Raw genomic sequence first — 22,100 nt, 5'->3', positions numbered from 1 at the left:
TTTTGTTTCACGAGATTTATCCTTTTGTGGCCGATACTATTCGGATTAGTTAAATGACACTAATTGATCATTTTACATTCATTAGGATTGTAGGCGACAGACTCATTTCTCATAAAGTTCAAACAAAAGTCCCCAAGCCAACAACGGCAACCGGTCAGCAGGTACATACAGAGAGAGGGGATGCCCCGAGTCAGCTCCCCTGGCAACGTCCTCATTAATGCAAACAGTGCGTTGCTATGGAGGCTGCGACACACAATTAGTTCCTACTCACGCGGTTTGGGCCCAGCGACAGAATTCCCCAAGGGACATGGATGAGCCACCTGCTGAGGACCACAGACTGGACTTTATAGAAGACTACGTGCTGAGGACTCTCAAAGTCAAACGTGACCGCTGGCAAAAATGTGTGTCCTGCCAAGAGAACTTGCAGATTCTACAGGACTTCCTGGACAAACCTCAGCAGGGGACTTTGGTGATGTGCGTGACCACGACTGGACTGCTACAGCCCGTCGCTACCTTCACGTTAAATTCCCAAAATAAAGCAGTGTACTTTGTGAAGCGAAGTAAAAAAGCCCTGACTGCGGAACGCATGGAGGACAACTTGGTGTGCGGTGATTTGTCTTACTCGCCATTAGACCAGTTTTCAGCCCTGATTGAGGAGGTAAGAGGAATGTGCATTATTTTTCAAAGCTAGCTTACTTCAGTGGTGGGAAGTAAGGAGCAAGTTACTGTACTAAACGAGACTTTTCAGCGATCTGTACTTTACTTGCGTATTTATTTTTGGCTATTTACTTTTACGCACTATATTTGATGGTGTTTATACATTTTCACCTAATCTTTTTAGGGCTCTTTTGCACCTTATGGTCATGCTTAAAACCCGATGTCATGGTTATTCTTGCTTTACACATCAGAATGTAACATACACATCAAAATGAGTCAGAAATGTCGGTGTTGACTTCATGACATTCATTATTTTAATGTGTTTAACATGTGCTTATAAAGTAATAACCCAAAATGTGCAAGTAATTGTCTTACCTAAGTAATCAGCAGACTGAGTCTGGGGGTCCAAGCTCTTGATGGGGTGAATGGCACTCACTCACTGATGGTCCACACATAAATAGCTACTCATCCAAGTAAGCTTGTAACCAGTGGTGTTTGTTTTCATACTAAAGCAAAATGGTGGGGCAACAACTACTTGGCTAAGCTATATACCAGGGAAATAACAGTGTTGTTTTAAATTTCACAGCACAAACTAAGCCCTTAAAACATTTCAAATTGCACAAGCTGTTGTAGCAACTGAATTAAAGATTTAACTCTGTCGGAGGCACATGACATTACAGTTCATTTATGGTGACTTTACACCTTGGCCTGGCAATTTATCATTAAGCAAAATTCATAGAGCTCAAGCTCAACATAAGCCAGAGGCCAAGATGCGCCTCAGGCATATCACTTTCCCCCACCCCACCACTTTTTTTTTTAAATTTAAAACTTTTTTTTTTTACAATCGATGAAACATAATCTGAAATAGTGCCCAGACTGACCTATGAGAGGCAACACTGGCCCACTGGGCATCCAGCTTGCTGGAGAATACAGTACACATTATACAGGAGTGTTTTTCAACCATGTCTTCTGTAGCGTAGAAAATGATCAAATTTCATCTAATTAGCCTAATTAAATATATTTTTTGCTAGCTCAAGCAAAGTCACTGGCGCGTGGCAATACAGTGAAAGCTATCTTTCATTTGGATTTACTTTCACCCGTGAAAAGCTATCCAACGGTGCTATTGTCCCAAGCTAGTTAACGAAAACTAACAAAATACTGGTAACTAAAACTAAAATTGAAAAAAAAAACTAAAAACATTTTTGGTAACAAAAATGTGAAAATGAACTGAAACTACATCTCATGTTTATAAAACTATAATTGTTGCAAAAATGTTTTTGTCTTTGTCAATTAATATCCTACATGAGCTTCCGGGGTTCATTTTAAATGTACAGTATTTATTTTGGCATTGCTGTACATCTGTACAGAAGAAGGAAGGTCAAAAGTTGTTTGAGAATTGTGTTGACTTCATTACACTTTCTATTTAATAACTTTTTTTTTATCTTGCACACATACTCCAGATTTAAAAAATAAAATAAAACTAATACTAAAACTAACTACTAAACTAAAACAAAGCATTAACAAATAAAAATAAAAACTAACAGGCCAATCTCTAAAAGTGAAACAAAACTAACTGAAAAAAAAGTGGAAATGAAATAAAAACTAACTATAATGAAAAATCCAAAACTATTATAGCCCTGGTTCCCAAGTAAAGAACAGATGGAGACAGGCATAAGTCGCATTTTCAGTAAATTTGTTAAAACATTTTGAAACAATTGGAAGGAAACCTGACCAATGGCAAAAATTTTAGCAAGCTGTATTGTATATTGAGATAACCATGAAACATTTAAAAACTCAGTAATTTTATTTCTCTTCAGCCTAAACTAAATGCCTTGACTGGGTTAGTGACCCATTATAGCATCAGTTATTTTATATTTAACATTTTCTACTTTTTCAATGAAAAAAAGTGCCAATTGTCTCTAAATTTTTTGAAAAACATTGGTATACAGAATATGAATAAATTGCAGCGTAATGGCCACTTTAAATATATTGTGTTGTAGACCTATTGTATTTTTGAAAATATTTGGATATATTGTTTTTACTCAGTTGTGTCTTGTTCAACTTCTAGGGATTTCGAGAGAAAAAAAACAACTCACTTTGAGTTTCTCAAGATCAATACTGCAACTTGAAAACAGTTTTTCAAAGGACCTTGTCAGTCATTGGTCCTTACAGTGCCGTTTGCTGCCCTGTTGTAGGTTGTGGCCCCACTACTGTCCAACAGTAAAAACCATTCTGAGTGGTCTCAGGTGGTAGCCCAAGATGTCAGGCACCTCATCCACTCCTTCAAGAGCAATGTGTTTGTAATGTCAGGCCAAGTCCAAGGCAAGACACTTCTGCCCCTTACTGTTGGTTTGGAGAGTGTGGAGCAAACTGCCTTCGAGACAGATAACAGGTAACCCAGCCAAACCGAACTGTATGATAATGCCTCCTTTCCCACACCACATTTACATTCACAAACACCTGTGAAATTTCTCAGGGGGGAAACAATAGATAAGAGCATCATCCACTCCTTGGAGTCAACCGTGATTGAGTGGAGCCATCAGATCCGTGCAGTGCTGATAAAAGACTCAGCGGAGGCTTTGCTTGAAGGCAAAAACCCCACACCACACGCAGAGTTGCTCTTCTGGAAGAACAGGTCAGCAGATCTGTTTCTACGGATACTAAATATCCACTGGCAACCTCTAACAAACACCTTCAATGCAGTGTCACAGAGCCCCGGAGTTTAATTATTGTACAACTTTTTGTCATCTTTCCAGTATTACATTTTTCACAACACCTGTGCAGTCACATGAAAATTGGTTATTTGGCATCTACTGATAACAATTAGAAGCTTTTTTTTTGTTTCGTTTGTGTTCTACACAAAATATGTATTTTATAAACAAATGGAAAAAAAGACAATATAAAATTGCCATTAATTTCATGCAGTTTTAAATAACAATGCTGTATTGGGATATATAGGGTAATTAAGCAGGGTGGTCCCCATGTGATCACATGATCAGAAATTAGGCCTGGTCATGTAGTTGCAAGGTGATCAGTATCCGGTAAAAAGCAAACAAATCAGATTTGTTTTTTAAATTATCTTAATTTTTAACGGTCATAATTAAGCGACATATAATAATACAGTCTCATTTGTTGGCATCATTATTTTGTGAATTGTATGAACAATTCAGACAGTTTAGATGCACTCTCTTTTCCCCTAATCCATTACTGAAGTATCAGACAGGAGACTTGCTCTTGGCAGATACTCAAAATCAATTTACTGGGGTTAAAAAAAATGTGAACAGGACAACATCCTTGTAAGTGATTACTCATATCAATTACAAATAATAGTTTTCCATGCAGGTTTTGGTTTACAAAGATAAGATTAACCTGCATGTTGATGTTTGTTTGCACTTGTACATGTGTTGAATTTGAAATTATATTACTTTTAATTAGGAAAGACCTAGACTCATAAGGCCTTCAAAATCTCACTGTCTGTATTTCTGTGTGAACTAGTACCAGTAGTTGTATTAAACATGTTCTACAGTATTTATGGGTTTAAAAAAAACTTTTGTACTACACCTTATGTACAATGAAAGGTTTGATTTGGAGAAGAAATCACCACAATATGCATATTGGTACAATCGTGGCTTTGTTCATTGTAAAGCCAAAAGGTAGAGGCTGAGGTAGTTCCGAAATGAAAATGGCCATTTGAATCAGTTAATTCAAATGCAGTCATTGTTACATCTACAGTACAAATAATTTTATTCCAGAGACCTTTAGAATTATTCATAAATGATCACAGTTCCAGAAGTACTCAAAGCCAGAGAAGTGTGACCTTTTGTGTTCTCCATCTATTTTCATCTTTAAGATATGCTGATTTGGAGTGCATTTACTCCCAATTAACATCACACAAAGGAAACAAAATGGAGATGCTGCTTGATGCTGTTGAGAGCAGCTATTCCCCTGCTTTTCAAAACATCCGACAGGAAGTCCTTGCAGGTAATTACAGGCTGAAGACTGTGACAAAAGAGCATGTAAAAGAAGCAAGCAAAATCTGCTTCTAATTTGGAGTGTTATGGTGTAAAAATGTTATATATATATATATATATATATATATAAAATGTTTCGGAGGTTGAACAATTCGGACTTTGAACACTTCGCAGGAACAAATTATATATAATAATAATATATAATAATATAAAATATTTATTCTTTATTATAATGTATATATTATTTACTTGATACAATTTTACTATTATTGTCAATTTAGGACATATAGTACATCTAGCATGCAAATATTTTTACAATGGTCACACCAGATGATGGTTGGTCGCACCACATATTTACTTAAGTCAAAGTTATGAGTTTAACGATTAGCCAGCTAAACAAAATAAGCTAGCTAGCCACACAAGTGAAATTATAATGAAAATATATATATTTGTTGAACAAAATTAATATATATATTTTTAGGTCATACCACATGAAGTGGTAAAAGGGTAACTTTTTTAAATAGTTGTGATCACTGATAGCTGCTCCCATGTGGTTTTTGATTGTTTTGTGGATGATACAAACTCCTGTCTTTTAATGTATTTTCAAAATAAAAGTCCCAAATCTGTTATTTATTTTTGTTCGCACCACATGATAATTCATAAAATGGGCATCATCAGACAAATGTATCCGTCAATGACCCATATGTTGATTTGGACTATCTACCTTGCACATATGATATTGAATCTACTTTTGACTTGTCAGCTGTGGAGGAGGCAAAGGACATCTGTACCTACTTGATGCCACTGCAGCGGCTGTTTGAGGACATGGAGAATAGAGAGTTTTCCGATGTCAGAGGTCAGATAGGCCCCTTGATGCACACAGTTTGTCTTGTTTGGGCCAACTCTGGACACTACAATACTCCACCACGACTCATTGTTCTACTGCAAGAGATCTGCAACCTCCTCATGCAGCAGGTCAGCTATAGTTTCTTTCCCCTGGCACACAGTATTCCAAAGACAAACTTTTAAGGCTTTTTTTCCCCCTGCGGCAAAAGCTGTTTCTGAAATAAGCACCTGTCAGTAGATGGGTGGCCAGTGAAAACGGACTGCTGCGTTAGTCCATTAAAGACCGGTTGAGAGTATTTTTCTCCCAAAGTTAAGATAAAAGCCTCATTAAAGCTTCCTTGCAGTATTTCTTTGTAACACAGCTTTTAAGGCAAAACCAAAGATTTGTTTGACATTACTCTTTCAAGAAACCTCTTTGTTTTGATTTCTAGTCTGGAAAAAAATAAAAACAATAGACCACCACTTAAATTTCTTATGTCAGGCAATCATAACAAAATGACCACACCCTCACACTTTGCACACTCTTCCTGTACAAAAATAAGTTATGATTGCTATTGTCAGTGAGGAATATTTTAGAAATATGTACCGTATGTGATTGTAGTTGCAGTTCATTTTGAACGATTTTGAATTTGTAATGTATCTTGTAGCTGAGTGTAGCTGCTTGTAACTGACTTGTTTTTTTCTGTCCAAAAACAGGCTCTGAGTTATTTGATGCCAGAAGAACTTCTCAAAGGAGAGGTTTTTGAGAGTCTTCTGAAGGTCAAAACATGCTTGGAAATTTTGGAACTCTTCAAGAGCATCTTTAAGGACCGCCGGACCAATCTGGGCCAGTACCAGAGGAATGGGAACTTGGTGAAGCCTTGGGATTTCCCCCCCACTTTGGTCTTCTCTGGACTTGATCGCTTTATCAACAGAGTCATGTCCATACAAGTAAGAGTCAGATTTATTGGCGAAAGATGTAAAAACACACAAGGAATTTGTCTTTCCAAGAAACCGGAATTATAACAATGACCAACAGAGGGAGACAAAACACGAAGCCTGGCGGTTCGCTAATTAGCTCCCCAAGCTTCTTAGATGGAAACAAAGGAAACAATAGTTAAAATACTAAAGTGAATTTTAGGTCCATTTTTATACAGCTGGTGACGTAAAAAATTATTGTCCAAGTGTGATTTTATAATTGCATTTTTTGTTCCACTCTATATCAATATAGGACATCCTTTTGGCAGCAGCGGACTTCTTAAAGCTTGAGAAATTGGATATTGGAGGTGTTAGAGGTCGAGTGCTAAGCCAACAGGTCCAGCTACTTCACCAGGAGTTTATAGATTCTTTCAAGATCTTAACAGAGAAGCCCCATGACTGTTTGGACCTCAACAACAAGGTGAGGTGTACTGGATCACATGTTTCTGCTTAGCCTATCCCTCTACAGCACAGCTTTTTGAGGTGCACACCCCACAAGCAATTTCAACCTTGAACACTTCATAGCACACAAGAGGCAGGTTACTCTAGAGCACGGTTTTGCTGCCCAAAACGTCATCGTGTTGCTCAACCAAGTTGTTCCTGAGTAACGGCATGGAAAGCAATTTACTTTGCTTGTAATACCCAGTTGGCAAGTCGTGCTGGATGGTTTTGAGTTAGTGAGATGTGAAAAGGAATATGCTACTCTATGTAGGCTCAATGTCATATCACACTGCTCAGTGGTTTCTTGGCTGTGGGCCTAGCTGTGTTTTCTGCCCTGCAGGAGTTTGAGAAAGATGTGCGGGACTTCAAATTGTTAGCAGATGACACAGACCGGCGACTAGGAGCCATCTTCTGTCAGGCCTTTGACGACGCTCCAGGATTAGAGCACGCCTTCAAGGTATTGGAACGTAATCAAGGTCTTTCAAACACTTCATATGTATTTTACTGGATCGTCTCTTCTCCATGCCTGCAGGTTCTGGATATGTTTGGGGGCTTGTTGGAGCATCCTTTAGTCGCTCAAGATGCTTTGGACAGATACCAGCGCTTAGTAGAAATGTTTGACAAGGATCTGGACAGCTGCAAACTCCTCTACCATCAACATATCAAGATTGCAAATGAGATGGGTAAGTTTTAAGATAACAATGTACACATCCTGCTAAAAGCCAAGATGCAGATGCAATGAAAACAGCAGAAGTCCCAGAATTGAACCCTGTGGAACACCATGCGTTTTTTTATAGGTACATGTTAATTCATATGGCACACGGATAGTTAGTATGAAGTATGGAGCACACATAGGTAGGCCAAGCAATCTAGCGTGATCACTGGCAGCAAATGATGGCCAAGCGGGGCTTGTCATCATGAATCATATGAGTGAGGTATGTGCCTTGACCTGCGCTGAACCCCTGGGGTTTGATCGAACCCAGGTTAAGAACCACTGCTCTAGAATCTACGTAGGCTTCACCTTACCCATGACCTTAACTCATTCACTCCCAGCCATTTTCACTGAAGCAACCCCCTTTGCTCAAGGCTGTTTTAATGGATTTTGACTGATTTTGCAAGGCCCACAGAATATTGTGTTCTATTGTTATAAAAACATGGAACCTACCGAAAGAAAGATTAGAGTCTCTGTTTCTGTTTTGCAGTAGTAGCATTAGACTATAGCTGAGTTTCATCATTATTTATAAATCTGTTTAAACGGAGGAAAATAGCACTTAGCAACATGGCTCTGGTTGATCTCTTATACTCTGCTTCCACCTGCCGGACGTTTATAGAATAACTACCATTGCTTTAAGCGTTCTCTTCAGGTCTGAGGCTGTATCAAAGCCTTCTGTATGCGTTAGAATTAAAAAAACATATAAATACGTTTTTGGGACCATGGCAATATTTAAAATAGAAGGTTTTTATACGTTTTTGGGAGCAAATGAGTTAATGAGAAAAAAGGAATATATATTTTTTGTAGCACATTTCAACAAGCCAAGGACCAGAAACAGCTCTTGCATCGAATATCTTTGCCGCTTCAAAGGATACTGATTAATATGGATTATTATTTTTTTGGGCCAACCTGATTCTCGCAAATTGAGACGACTACTTTGATCAAAATTTATGCTATAAAAATAAAAGTGACCCTAATCGTGACCCTTTTCATTGAAAAAGTTTTTCACAATTTATACCCACTTTCAAACTGCTGAATGGGTGAATTAATGAATTTCACAGTGGTGCCGCCAGCAATAATTTTCCCCCACTGAATACAGAATATGCTAACAGCATAGCACAAAAGAGTTAAGTTTATAGTGTTTCTGTGACAATAGCTGCTAACCTCTTCTCTTGGCCTTAATTTGGAAGAATAATGCATACGGCACTCTATTTAAACAATGCACATTTATTTGTGCTCAGTCCCCGACTTTGTGGTAACCATAGGTATAAGAGTAATACTACTTTACCACAGGTTCTGCTCCAGTGAATAAGAATATGCCAGCTGTAGCTGGAGGGCTGAGATGGGCCCAGGAGCTGCAGCAGCGCATGCAGACACCCTTCTCCAAATTCAGACACCTCTCCTACCCGTGAGTGCCCTCTCATCTCCACAGACAACACATAATAACAAATATCCACACTACATAGACAAACGCATCAACCACTTAATTAACTCATCAAACTTAATGAATATTAATTATTTAGCATACACAGAGTTGGGGGTAAAATGTTGATCGGCCTTTCAATCTCGTCAAATGCTGTTGGAAATGTAATTTATGATGCAGGCTGTCTTGTCCAACGCACTTTAAATACAGTTGGGTCAAAAATAACCCATAATGGGTCAATAAGGGACCAACAAACTTTTGGGTTAAACGAATAACCAAAAAAGTTGGGTCAAATGAATAAATCACAAAGTAATCCAAAAACCTGTTTTGTTTTGTGGTATATTCATTTGACTCAACTTTTTGGGTTAAGCAAATAACCCAAATGTTGGGCCATTCCTTTTTTTGATCCAATTTCAGTTATTTGTGACCCAACTGGTTTTAGAATGAGTTGAGTCAAAAAATAACCCAATATGGGTGAAAGAAAAAAAAAGGCCCAACTTTTTGGGTTATTCATTTGAGCAAAAACCAACCAATCAACCAACCAACAAACAAACAAACAAAAAAAAGGTCAAATGAATAACCCAAAAAACAACCTAAGTTCTTGATTTGTACAAAACAATCCAATTTTGTGGGTTTTGTACAAAAAAATTGTTTTGGGGTTGTTTTGTTGGTTATTAACCCATTCACTTCCATTCTTTTTCACTAAAGCAACCCACTTTGCTCCCGCTCCCGTCAGTTTTACTGGATTTTGACTGATTTTGCAAGGCCCACAGAATATTGTGTTCTATTGCTATAAAAACATGGAAGCTACCAAACGAAAGATTAGAGTCTCTTCTTTCATCAGGAAAAATATATATATTTCCATCTGTTTCCGTTTTGCAGCAATTAGCATTAGAATGTAGCTACAATAAGTTTAATCAATATTCACATTCTTCGTGAAAACACTGGCAAAAAGAGCTTGTTGCAACATGGCCATGGCTGATCTCTTATACTCTGCTGACACCTACTGGCCGTAATTTTTGTAATAACTACCATTGCTTTAAGCCACCTCTTCATGTCAGAAGCAGTGTCAAAGCCTGCTCTTGCATAAAAAACAACAACAAAAAACGTGTAAACAAGTTTTTGGGAGTAAAGGACAAAGTATTAAAAAACATATTTACACGTTTTGAGGTTTGAATTAGTTAATTGTTTGTGACCTAACTTTTTGCGTTAAACAAATTGAATTAAATGAATAACTCAAAAAATTGGGTTGGCCCCAATTGCCTTCCTTCCCTCAGTACTTGTATCTATATATTGCAAATTTAACATTTCTCTTGCCTTTAAGAGACTTTCCATAACCTAACAAACTTGTGACAAACTCTTCTCTGAGCCAGGTCCCTGGAGTCCACAGAAGGAGTTTGGGTCATCCAGAAGTACGAGGAACTGATGCAACTGGTTGACAGGTTGAAGCATCTTATCTCTCTATATTGCATGACATGTCATCATGCACCCATGTTACATATAGCTGAAAAAAATTACAGAAAGGGAGAATGAACAGAACTGACAAGTGGAAGTATGGCCTTACAGTGTTGTTATTATGAGGAAGGTCTAAAGCAGGATTATACATTGGCTCACTCACTCACCTGGCAAGGACTTGCATGCAATAACATTTGTTGTTCATTTTTGGGCGAGCATTTGGCCTGCCATACAATATGACATCTGCCTGTTTTCTCACAAGAGCAGTAAAGAAGAGAAGTAAAGAACCGCAAAATTAATGACAAGTGATAGCCTCGACTGTCAATCTACTACAGTATGTGTAGAATGTAGATTGTTAATTTATTATTCAAATGACACATATTATTCACATATTGTAATTATGTGCAAATTACACGTATTTAGGAAATTTAAGACAAACAAGTAATGCTCCACAAGAGACTTTCAGTAGCTCTCAGTATCACGAGGGTTGGGTGGACTCCTTGTTTGGAGCGTGTATCAGATGAGAGCCCCATCTGCTAAATATATGCGATTTAGTTAGTTTATGAAGCAGCCCACGTGGAATGCAATGTAGACATGCAGCTCCAGGCATGATTGATGTTCTCATTACTGGGGCACTGCTCTGTAGATGATCTCACAGGAGTCTCATAATCTCACATGCCCTGTCGCCACTCACTGATGCCAAGTGAGAAATCGCCTTTTAGACCACATTTAACATCAAAACCTGCAAGATAAATCATCTCATTGAGGGGGGGCCATTGCTGCTTTGAATTATGAAAGAGCCAATAAGAAAAAGAAAGATGTCTTCTCTTTCTTTATTGCTCACTTTCGGTTACAATTCACCTTTACACTGACCACTTAAAGCTTGTAATGTCTCCTCAAGCTTTAATCATTGCACAAACATTTCAAATTGTTTTGTTCAGAACTAGCCTTCTGTTTTCGACCTTACTGTATCCCAGTGGTTCTTAAAGGAACTCATTGAGCCACTTTCGACAGTAAGAAGATGTCTTGTCTATAAATAATGTGATTACTTCATTATTTTTTATAAACAATTAAAACTTTTAAAAACAATTTTTTCTCCTCCCTGTCAACTGAAATGGCCTTTCCTGGAATGCATCAGAACAGAACTTTGCATGTTTTCGCTTTAGGGATTTGAATGCAATATTTTGCATTTAGAAATTGGGCACTCAAATCAAATGGCCAATAAATGTGTTGTGAAACTAGGCACTCCGGGTCATTCAAAGGTAGTTTGATGAGGGACCATAAGAATTTCAGTGCACATATTTTAGGAGGATAGTAGCTACTTGACATTTTTTCCCCATGGCATCAACAGAAAATAACATAAACAAGAAAGACACCAGAAATCTTAATATCTCTATTTGTGTATAATTTTGATATAAATTTTGGGCCAGCCTAACATTAATGTGCCAAGATGTATTCAGGCAACACTGTGAGAATACAATTATGTCATAATAATATGGACTAATAAAATGAATGCCTGCATTTTAATATAAATTTGTAACCCTGTGATGATTTATTGACTGTTTTGATATTGGATCAAGCAAAATGGAAATCCTTATAATGCTAAATGCTAGCATGTTAACATAATATCTCATCATTCTAGCAAGGTAAAAAGAAAACCTGTTGGGACCAACCAGTCTTTTTTTAGATTAGATTATAATGGAGTACTAAATAATAGGGATGTCAAAATTAGTGTTTCAATTTTGAGTTAATTTAAAGTTCCTTTAATGCCACCTAATTTTTTAACACACGATTAATGACCACCCCTTACTTGGAAAGCCTGTACTGGGAGAATTTTAGTCGCAATGCAGCAGACACGTAGTAATACATTTAATAATAATGAATATATTTGTGGAGACTATGGTCAAGTTGTATTTTATAATTTAAAAAATGTGCAGAATTTCACCAGTTAACTTCATGTTAAAGATTAGATATCTCTTAATATGAAAAGAAAAATGCACTGAGCTGTCACCAACATCTTACAAATGCAATGATGCCATCCAGTTGCAGAAAAATGGCCAACACAAATCAATATCACACTAGTTTTTTTTTTTACAGTACAGTACATTGTACATCTTGTACATTCACAACAGATATAACATTTGTAAGTAATCGTGAGTTAATTATTGAAGTAATGCGATTAATTACGATTAAAAAATGTCATCACCTGACACCCCTAATTTACAGTATATATATATATATAATATATAATATCACACTCGGGTTTTTTTTACAGTACAGTACGTTTTTAATTTTAACACATTTTTATGAATTATTTTGAAATTACTGTATCAATGACTACAGGATGCAGACATATTTCTTTTTTTACATTTTTTCTACTTTTATGTTATGTATGAAAACCTAGAAAAATTTTTTTATTGTACATTTTATTGTACATTTAGAACAGACATAAAATTTGTGATTAATCGAGAGTTAACTATGGAAGTCATGCGATTAATTACGATTAAAAATGTTAACCGCCTGACGCCCCTACTAAACAATAAATAAATAATTATCATTTAGTTTCTTTTTCACTCCATGGACAACCGGAGTGATGATCTCTATGCAACCTTTTTAACTCCCATTAGAGTTCCTGTAATATTGTAAGAATCATCATCGCTGCCATAGGTGAATGCCATCATCATTATAAACATTCCAGTCATGATCGGGATGGGCATCCTTACACATTACTCCCCGCTGACAAAACGCTGCATGATTTATGGCTATTACCAAGACATTGGATTGCCTCTGTGTCTGCAGTGCCACTATCAGGAAATGAAGCTCATGGCAGAAATCCAATAAGGAGCACACAGTGTGCGCTGAAGTACTCATCATAATAGTTGCTATTTACAGATTGATATAACCGTACAGAGGCCTGACATATTGTCTGTCCCCACCGCCTTGCAGATAAAGCAGTGTTTATCCTCATACAACCTCCAACTGCCCCATCAAACCTTCCATTTCGTGCTACCTCTCCCAGCCAAATGCACTTCTGTGACTATTTTAATGGGAATGTGAAACAATGTTAAACCCCTCTGGTACAATATTTTGGTGATAGTAATCACATTTGTGCCTGAAGTATACATTCTCTGAGTTAACTATTTCAGATACTGTGTCACCCTGTACGAGACATGGACGAGGACTGTTGACAGCAGTTGTCATCACAACCTCAGCCTACCCTTAATCTGCAGAGACGTGTCCTCCCAGATGATATCGGTCAACTTTAACACACAGGTTGCTATGTTTATTTCATGACTCATACTATATACGACAGAACATGTCTTTAAATCATGCCTCCCTTCTTTAGCTTGCATCTGTGTTGAGGGAAGTCAAGTACCTGGAGGCCAGACAGACTGAAGTCATTCCCGAAACCGCAGTGCAGATTTATACTACCAGATGGCAGTTGTGGCAGTTCGTGGCCAGCCTGGAACTTGCTGCAGGAGGATACAACAAGGTCTATATACATTTCGATTTGAAAAAAAATTACATTAAGTGACTCTCCCTAATCATTAAAAAAACAAACAAACATGTTTTGCAACAATGTATATGGAAGGCTAGTGGTTAGCATATTTTTCTTTCATTTGGGAGGTCATCGGTTAGAATTTTCTTTATTACAACATACAACCAGTGATAGTTTTGTCAATGAAAAATTTTCATCATATTTTTTGTCTGCATTTTTTAAAATTTCAGACAAAAATGAAACGAAAACTAAAATAGAAGCCATTCATTGTGACGATGACGATTACTAAAATTGATTGACAATTTTGTCAATGACTAAAAATTGTTCACTGTACTTTATTTAATGTTAAAACATGTTTACATTCATTGTGCAGCTGTAAGATTCATCTCAGGCATTATGCACTTTTTTTTTAGGTGAATACTAAGTTATAAGACGGCCTATCAGTTCAACTGTTTCATTGAAACAAGGTTTAATAAAGACACGGTTGTGTTTAATGTGTCTTGCGTGTTAAACTACAGTAAGAAATAGGCGTGTTATGATTTTAAAATTAATAAAATTGCTCTTTATTTTGTTGACTAAAATTAGCTTTTTATTTTCATCGCCTAAAATTGGATTAAAATGAAAATACAATCAGAAGACTAAATTATGAATAAAAACTTTAATTAATTTTATTTAAAAGACTATCACAACATTTATTGTCAAAATGAACACTTTCAGGAACCCAATTTTTTTAGTTTTTTGGGGGGCAGGGACTGGAGCAGATTGATTGTATTCCTATTTGTTTCACTGGGGAAACTTGATTTAAGATACAAGTAGCGAGGACATGGCATAATAATTGGGTTTCCATCCACCCTTTTTTATTCAAATTTTCTGTATTTTTTTTTCCAGCTGCCTGTTTGAGAGAATGTCAAAATTGGAAATATAAAACTCAAATTGTAATTTCTTATTGTAAATGACCTTGTACCCTATCATTATATTGCATAATAGGCCAAAGACAGCAGCCAACCAAGAACGAGCGTGAAACCAGCCCACCAATCAGGAGCGTGAGTTTACACAGCCAAATTTGCATATGCAAACAAGATGCAGGAATCAAACTCCTCTAACAAATCCGCAGAAACAGTCCACCAATCAGGAGCGAGCATTCGTACTGTGAAACTTGCATATGCCACTGATAGTAGCTTGGCTTGGCAGGAAAAAAATTTGAGGGGAAGTTGGCCCAAAATATTTTTTGCTCCGCGGCCTCTTAGCACGATGTTATGCCACTGAATGACACAAAATCTTAGTTTTGCCTCAATACATGACAATTATTTGTCTGGTTGCAGTGTTTTATTTATGGGTTCAAACACAAGTGATATAATGGCTGCAGAGCATAAATATGTAAAAATATGTCATTCTTGCACACATGATCATGTTTATGCGTCTTAATTTTACCAACTCTTACAGAAAAAAAAACTGGTTCAACCAAATCTCATGAGAAAACTAACAAAATTACATTTGGTTTCTTTATGTCCCTTTGTGTTCAGTGGGAGTGATATTGAATTACTGATCTTTTTGTGATGCTTTTTAAAATCAGTTTTACAATACTATACTTTAGTTTGAATTGTTATAATATTTTTATCTTCTTCCCTTTTTAGGTGATTCAGTCTGTGCTTGAGGTGGAGAACCCACTACTCCAGAGGCAGCTCAGGGATATTGACACCCAGCTAAGACAGGCTGAAGAGAGCCTGAACTGGAACAGCCAAGGTGTGGACGCTCGACCTTATATGCATGAACACGTACACTAACAACTAATCGAGAAAATATACTGTAGGATATCTAGCTTTGCGGAATTAATAGATGATTATGGAAAAATACCGGTACTCTTTTAGTTATTCCTGTCCCCATCTTTGTCATTTTTACAGCAGACAAAAAGATAAGTGTTGGTGAACGTGTTGTTTGTGTTTGTGCACTTTTTATTCCCAGTACCAAAAACATAATGATGTGAAGTTCACAATAATAATTGCTACCACCTGGAGAAGAGTTTAAAAAGGCCAGGAAAATAAACATAGCAAAACTGAAAGGGGAATGGACAAACATTGCATTAATCACATCCACTACGGGTCAATTCAATGAAAGTAGTACAGTAAATCAAATACCGCTTGCTGAAAGGCGCAATCAGAGTCTCTTGCTAATGGTGAAAACAAAAACATCATTATCGTCATCATTGATTCTTTCAATGACATTTTATGGTCTACTCATTATAAAGCTGCTGCTGTAATATAGCATCCAGGCAATTCACGTTGGGGATTCCATGGATAACAACCTTGTAGTTTGTGATCCACACAGCCATGAACTAACTGTAAAGATGTGTTTACACTGCCATTGGCAGAAAGTTTCCTGCAGTTGTCAATGACATGCCAATGACCTAAGACATCATCAACTCTTGCTCTAGAGATTCAAACACCCAATTTAAAACTCACTTCCTTTCTATTTCTAGGCATTTGGCAGTATATTCAAGAGTTGCGGGATTCCATCTGTGACTTGGAGAGCCGACTGCAGAAGATCAAAAACAATGTGGAGGAGATCCAGAATTGTATCAAGTCCTGGGCAAGTCCATTGTTTGACAGGAAGGAGGGGAAAAAAGACACTTTGCTGAGTCTGGATGATCGGGTCGAAAGGCTGGATCGTTTTTATACTATGATACGATCATCTGGTGCTAAGATTCATTTCCTCATGAAGGTAAATTATGTTTACAATACTAAATTTGTTATCAACTTAGTCAAAATAATTGTGATTTTCCAATATCCTTTGCTCAGAGGAATCTTGAGCTCTTTATGTCAGAACCATCCACAGATGCATGGAAAGCCTATGTGGAATACATTGACGACATGGTCATTGATGGATTTTATCACTGCATAGAGTGTTCACTCAAGTTTTTCTTGGACAACACAGGTAAGATGTTTCAAAAACTCCACTGTACGTGTTCAGAGAAAAAGTACAAGTGCACTTTAAAGCTGGGCAAGCATTTTTCGATATTTGAAAAGGCTGTTTAAAAAAAAAAAACGTCCTCAAATCAACCGTGATTTAAATGTCGACCTTTAAAAAAAAAATGTTTTTATAAGGAAATCTAAAGTTTTGGAAGGACATTGAGGAAGGTTAAAACAAAGCACAGTTCTATGTTATGCTGTGCGCTCAGTTTGCAATTCTCATGTTCTATGGAGAAAGATTTGGAATGGGTTGATTTACTCTAAAACATTTTTGTTGTTTGTGTATTATTACAGGGTATTATCCTCAATTTTTTTTCCAATTGCATGTGACGCGTTATTTGTTTACACCTACATAAAAAGTTACGAGTCCTTAATTGTGAGTTATTCCTAAATTTTCAAGTACTTGCATTCGAGACATAAGTTTTAAAATGCTTGCATTTGCAAGAGCGGGATTTCAAATGGAAAGGTGCTGTGCTTGTTAATGACACCGATCTACAAAGATATTCAATAAAAAATTACAGGTGTTGTGAACTGGAGCTGCCTGCAGAGTACAGAATAATGTACAGTACTTTCAGCACCCACCTCAACTGCCGTAAAATTTATAGACACTGGGCTGGATATAAGGGAAGGGAAATGGCCATTTGTTTTTTAATATAACTATGGGCATTTTATGCCACTTAAGACTTGGAGTACTGCAGCATGCTTAATCAAACAATCCAGCACAATAGTAGGCTTTCTAGAAGCATTAATGTATTATTTGTAAACCAACTTTAATTAAATTGAATATAATTATATATGACATTGTTTTCCTCTCTTCTTCATCACTCAATGTTCAGTCAACAGTTATAATTTTACAGCAATGTACATGACTGTCAAATTAAGTGAACACACAGACAGGTTCACTTAATTTTCTGACGTGTCAAGTACAGCACCACGTCAATATATATGCATATTCTAATTGACTTCAAAATTCACGGAGGCTAACTTTTGTGAATTGATATTTCCATCACGACATAAATCAGATTCCATCCACCTAGTTGTTCAGACAAACTAACGTGAAGCGTATAAGACACAATGTATTGCAATTACGCTACATTCGCCATTCGGTGGTGCTGCGCTACAACGTTGGTGTTCAAATGGGGGTCACGTGTTTTCGGTGGTGACGAAAGCGCCAACAGTCGTCAAAAATACAAATAATACTACTTAATGTTAGTTTGAGTTAAGATTGTGGTTATGTTTAGTGTTATAGTTACGTTTAGGCTTAGTAAAAAAGTAAGGCGAAATTTGGAGGTCACGTGTTTCCAGTCGAGCTCCAATCGCCCATGGTCTGCAGCTAGACCCTTCTCACTATTTTTAGTAAACCACACGGCTAACGTAACTTGACAACCATACACACATATGAGCAGTTTATCTTATTCAATTTTAATCCAAAGAGGAAACTCAAACAAGCACAGCGAAAAATGCAATTTAGTTATTGTGAGGTAACCTCAGTGGCCAACCATGCTGTCCTTCCTCAAACCTAAATGTAATATCAACATTTTTGTTTTTTGCACAGTGCACACTTGTAATCGATTAGCTGACTAGCTTTGGGAAGCTTCTTTTAAGACATGTTTTCAGGGATTTGATATGTCACTTGGGTGTTTTATTGGCAGCAGGCATGGGATAGATTTGCACTTGCTTGCTGTCAAGATGGACCAGGATTCATTTCAAGAATTATTGCCAGACTGCTACGACTGTGTCCTTCTTAGCTGTCATTCCCCTCTCCTCCTTTTCCTTTTGGCTCACATACTGTGCTGAAACAGTAGGCAAACATGGCCCAAATCGGGAACATTGTTTAGCGTTTTTACAATTTTGAGCGATGGTTCATATCAGGTTAAGAACGTCCTGAAATGAGATTCTACACATAAGGCCACAGAACAATATGGCAGCAATGTCAGCAGAAAGTGGGGATTATATACTCTATGCTTCCAATGGCTTTGTGAATAGAATATTTTTCAATACAATAAACTGACCCCTAAATGTGTCAGTGAGCTGTTATGACAGGAGTGAATCCTCCCTAGAAATGCTGAGAAGCTAAAACTTTTGTCCCTCAAGTCTTCCTACTATAACTTCAGTACATAAGAAACCATAATAGCCATAGGATTAAAAAACAACAACATCTTTCTCATTATTTAAAGTCAATTGAGGGGCTTTAAATTGTGCTAAAAATATTTAATGCACTATGTATAAACAATGATAAAAAAAATTGTGGCAAAAAGTCAGAAATGTATTCCAACATACACATCCACTCGTTTTTATCCACCTCATTTTGCCACTTGTTATTGACTGAAAATGACGTCACAGTGGCAGCGGGTTCAGATAATGACCAATCACGACTCACCTGTTTTCTGAGTTTGGTTATGTGATGTTTGCAAGGTACCACTTTACCATGACATACCTGCACCAATCTGCCGGTCAAGTGACTAAAATTCGGACATGTAAAGCGGTCGTCTAACCGGGGTATATAGGTAAAAAGACTAATCATTAGGGGTGTTAGAAAAAATCAATTCGGCAATATATCGCGATATTACAGCGCGCAATTCTCAAATCGATTCGATATGCGGCCAAATCGATTTTTAAACATCAATTTTTTTATGGGAATATTCAACAAAACGTCTTACTTAGGGTTAGGATTTACACATTAAGCATGGAAGAATGTTATATTAATGGAACATTAAGCCTTCAGTGCTGTTCAAACATGAAAGAGACTGCAACCTGTTTGCTAAAGCCTGAATTTTCAGATAAATAAATACATTTTCATACAAATCTAACAGTGTACTGATTAGTATTTTCCAAATTTGAGTAAAAAAAAAAATCGCAATAATCAATTTATAGATTTGTATCGGGATAAATCGGTATCGAATCAAATCGTGACCTATGAATTGTGATACAAATCGAATCGCCAGGTACTAGGCAATTCACACCCCTACTAATCATACCATCTCCTTATTCAGGGCAGGGCATAAGATCTAATTGCCACATCACATTTATTATTTATTCAATCATTATAAAATTTTAAGTATATCTGCAAAACTTCTGCCTTCCAAAGTATTGTGACCAAGGCTTCATAACGCTACACAATTAATTTATTAACAGTAGTAGAAGTTCCATCCTTACCCCTTTTTTCTTCATAAGTATAAATGCTACTAATATTTATTCTCTCAAAATACGAACCTGTCGTCCCCGATAGGAACATATGCATGTTTTTCAAATTACCGTAACTCCTGAACCGGTAGTGCTAGCAACGTAATTCCAATGGCTTCTGAAAGCAGAGAAGCGTAGCTTTACGTCGATACCACATACATTACGATAGCTATTTTATACATTACAGCAGATTTTCCTGTGTGGAGGAAGGGGAAGCGGTGTGTCATAGAGAAGAGTGACGCAAATCACCGTAACTCTGACACCATTTGCGCTCGCAATGTATTCTGAGAGCGACAAAGCGGAGCTTTACGCCAAGAGAATAAAAACAATAAAAACTGCTATGATAATAGTATTTAAAGGGTTAATCTCACCTGCTACTGTATTATTTTATGCATCGTCAAAATGTACCATAGAAATGTGTCTCATTTATTTTTTATTCAGTAGAGTACATTTTACTCTGAAAATACTGCCGTATATTTGGTCCCAGTTTAAACAGAGTACAATTTATAGTTGGAAGGGAGTAAAATGTTCAGAGAAAATTTAAACTTAATGTAAAAAGTGTGCCTTTTAATACTGATTAGAATGGGACCAAATATAGTCTTTTTAGAGTAAAATCTGTATGTTTAAGCATTCCATTTGTTCTATTGTGACCCAGATGAAAAGGATGTTACAGTGCCCGTCTTTGAGGCCCAACTGGATCTGAAAGCTCCTCTTATGGTATTTATGCCATCTCTGGAGTTTGGAGAGGGAGACAATTTCTTTGGCTTGGTCGAGAGTCTCATCAATGATGTGTTCAGAGTCTCTTCACTGATGCCACGCCTCTCACAGCACAGTGCCTTTCCCCACTACCAGGTATTGAAGTCTCATAAATGTTGTAGGTGTGTTGCCATCTTACATGATTTGCTTTTTCCCCTCCATTTTATTACACTTCACTCATCCAAGATTGTTATTAAGAAATGTATTTTGACCCTCTCACAGGCGGACATGGAAGACATGGCAGACTTGTCTGATATGCGTCATCTCCTCATGGATCGCGTGAAGAGTGTCATGACAATTTGCTGTTCGTTTCGCAATTCATTGGATCGCTACAGCTACCTTTACATAGATGACAGGAAGGAATTTATGTGCCAGTTCCTCCGATATGGCCGTGTTCTGACCAGCCAGGAGATGGAGGTTCAAGCTGAAGATTGTATCCCAGAGAGGCCACCAACATTGGATGACTTTAAACAGCAAGTGGATAGGTGGGTGCTTGTTCGTCTTCCTCAACTTTTTAGAGACAGTTTGGGAATCATTTTACTATTTTCGTTAAAAGGGATTGAATATAGATTTTTGAACATGGCAAACAACGTTCAGAAGTAGAGCCTAGAAAGTGTAGCCCTATTTTTGTCGAGAGACGAACGTGCGCTCGGCATAATAACTGACACATCCTCATTTTCCTGCTGGGGTTTATCGTTTACCTAGTTTACCGTCTTTGGGAATTTGGCAGACCATGCTACGCCTTGCTGGGCATTCTGGTGGACTGAGGGCATTTTGTAGACTAGATGTTAGACCAGGTGAAACCAGGTCTAAGTTGTGGCGCAATGCGATTTTGGTGGATTGATGGTCCAGGCGCAGGCAGGTATTTTATTTATACAGCACATTTCATACACAAGGCACACAATCAAGATCACAACACCTAAAATCATTTACGAACAGAACAGCTGAAGACATTCAAAGGAAAAGCGAAGAGAACAAAATAAGTTAATTGAATTACAAGAATAACATACATTGTCAACATTTAAACTATTTTTGTCCGGATTTGCCTGCATGCCTCTCTTGTGCTGAATTTAAACTGTTTTCCTTCTTGTGGCATCTTTGTGTTCTTTCTGAAATGCGCAAACGCAATAAATAGGTTTGTTTTTCAGCAAAGAGCAGAGGATATCTGAAAAAAAATCAGCAAATTGGTGAAATTGCAAGTAGGAGTAGCACTACAAGTGCTGCAATTAAAATA

General features: G+C 37.2%; 1 protein-coding gene across 3 annotated transcripts in view; it reads left to right on the top strand.

The window, feature by feature from the left end:
- Nucleotides 1-291: 291 nt before the first annotated feature.
- The window catches only part of dnah9 (dynein, axonemal, heavy chain 9), a 180,119-nt gene continuing 158,310 nt past the window's right edge, over nt 292-22,100 (top strand). For all 3 annotated transcript variants that reach the window (XM_086064347.1, XM_086064346.1, XM_086064348.1), the window contains exons 1-18: nt 292-658; nt 2,853-3,049; nt 3,134-3,292; nt 4,508-4,638; nt 5,392-5,603; nt 6,171-6,404; nt 6,685-6,852; nt 7,213-7,329; nt 7,405-7,555; nt 8,878-8,992; nt 10,381-10,449; nt 13,609-13,735; nt 13,809-13,955; nt 15,596-15,704; nt 16,438-16,679; nt 16,757-16,892; nt 20,766-20,962; nt 21,089-21,351. In XM_086064347.1, the coding sequence (XP_085920473.1) occupies nt 308-658; nt 2,853-3,049; nt 3,134-3,292; nt 4,508-4,638; nt 5,392-5,603; nt 6,171-6,404; nt 6,685-6,852; nt 7,213-7,329; nt 7,405-7,555; nt 8,878-8,992; nt 10,381-10,449; nt 13,609-13,735; nt 13,809-13,955; nt 15,596-15,704; nt 16,438-16,679; nt 16,757-16,892; nt 20,766-20,962; nt 21,089-21,351 (3,125 nt within the window). In that variant the 5' untranslated portion in view covers nt 292-307. The remainder of the gene's footprint in view (nt 659-2,852; nt 3,050-3,133; nt 3,293-4,507; nt 4,639-5,391; nt 5,604-6,170; nt 6,405-6,684; nt 6,853-7,212; nt 7,330-7,404; nt 7,556-8,877; nt 8,993-10,380; nt 10,450-13,608; nt 13,736-13,808; nt 13,956-15,595; nt 15,705-16,437; nt 16,680-16,756; nt 16,893-20,765; nt 20,963-21,088; nt 21,352-22,100) is intronic.

This window comes from Leptonotus elevatus, chromosome 20, assembly GCF_054856555.1.
Source record: "Leptonotus elevatus isolate MCC_2025b chromosome 20, RoL_Lele_1.0, whole genome shotgun sequence".
NCBI classification, from domain to species: Eukaryota; Metazoa; Chordata; class Actinopteri; order Syngnathiformes; family Syngnathidae; genus Leptonotus; species Leptonotus elevatus.
The sequence above is the reverse complement of the archived record's forward strand: the minus strand, read 5'-3'. Positions and strand labels throughout refer to the sequence as shown.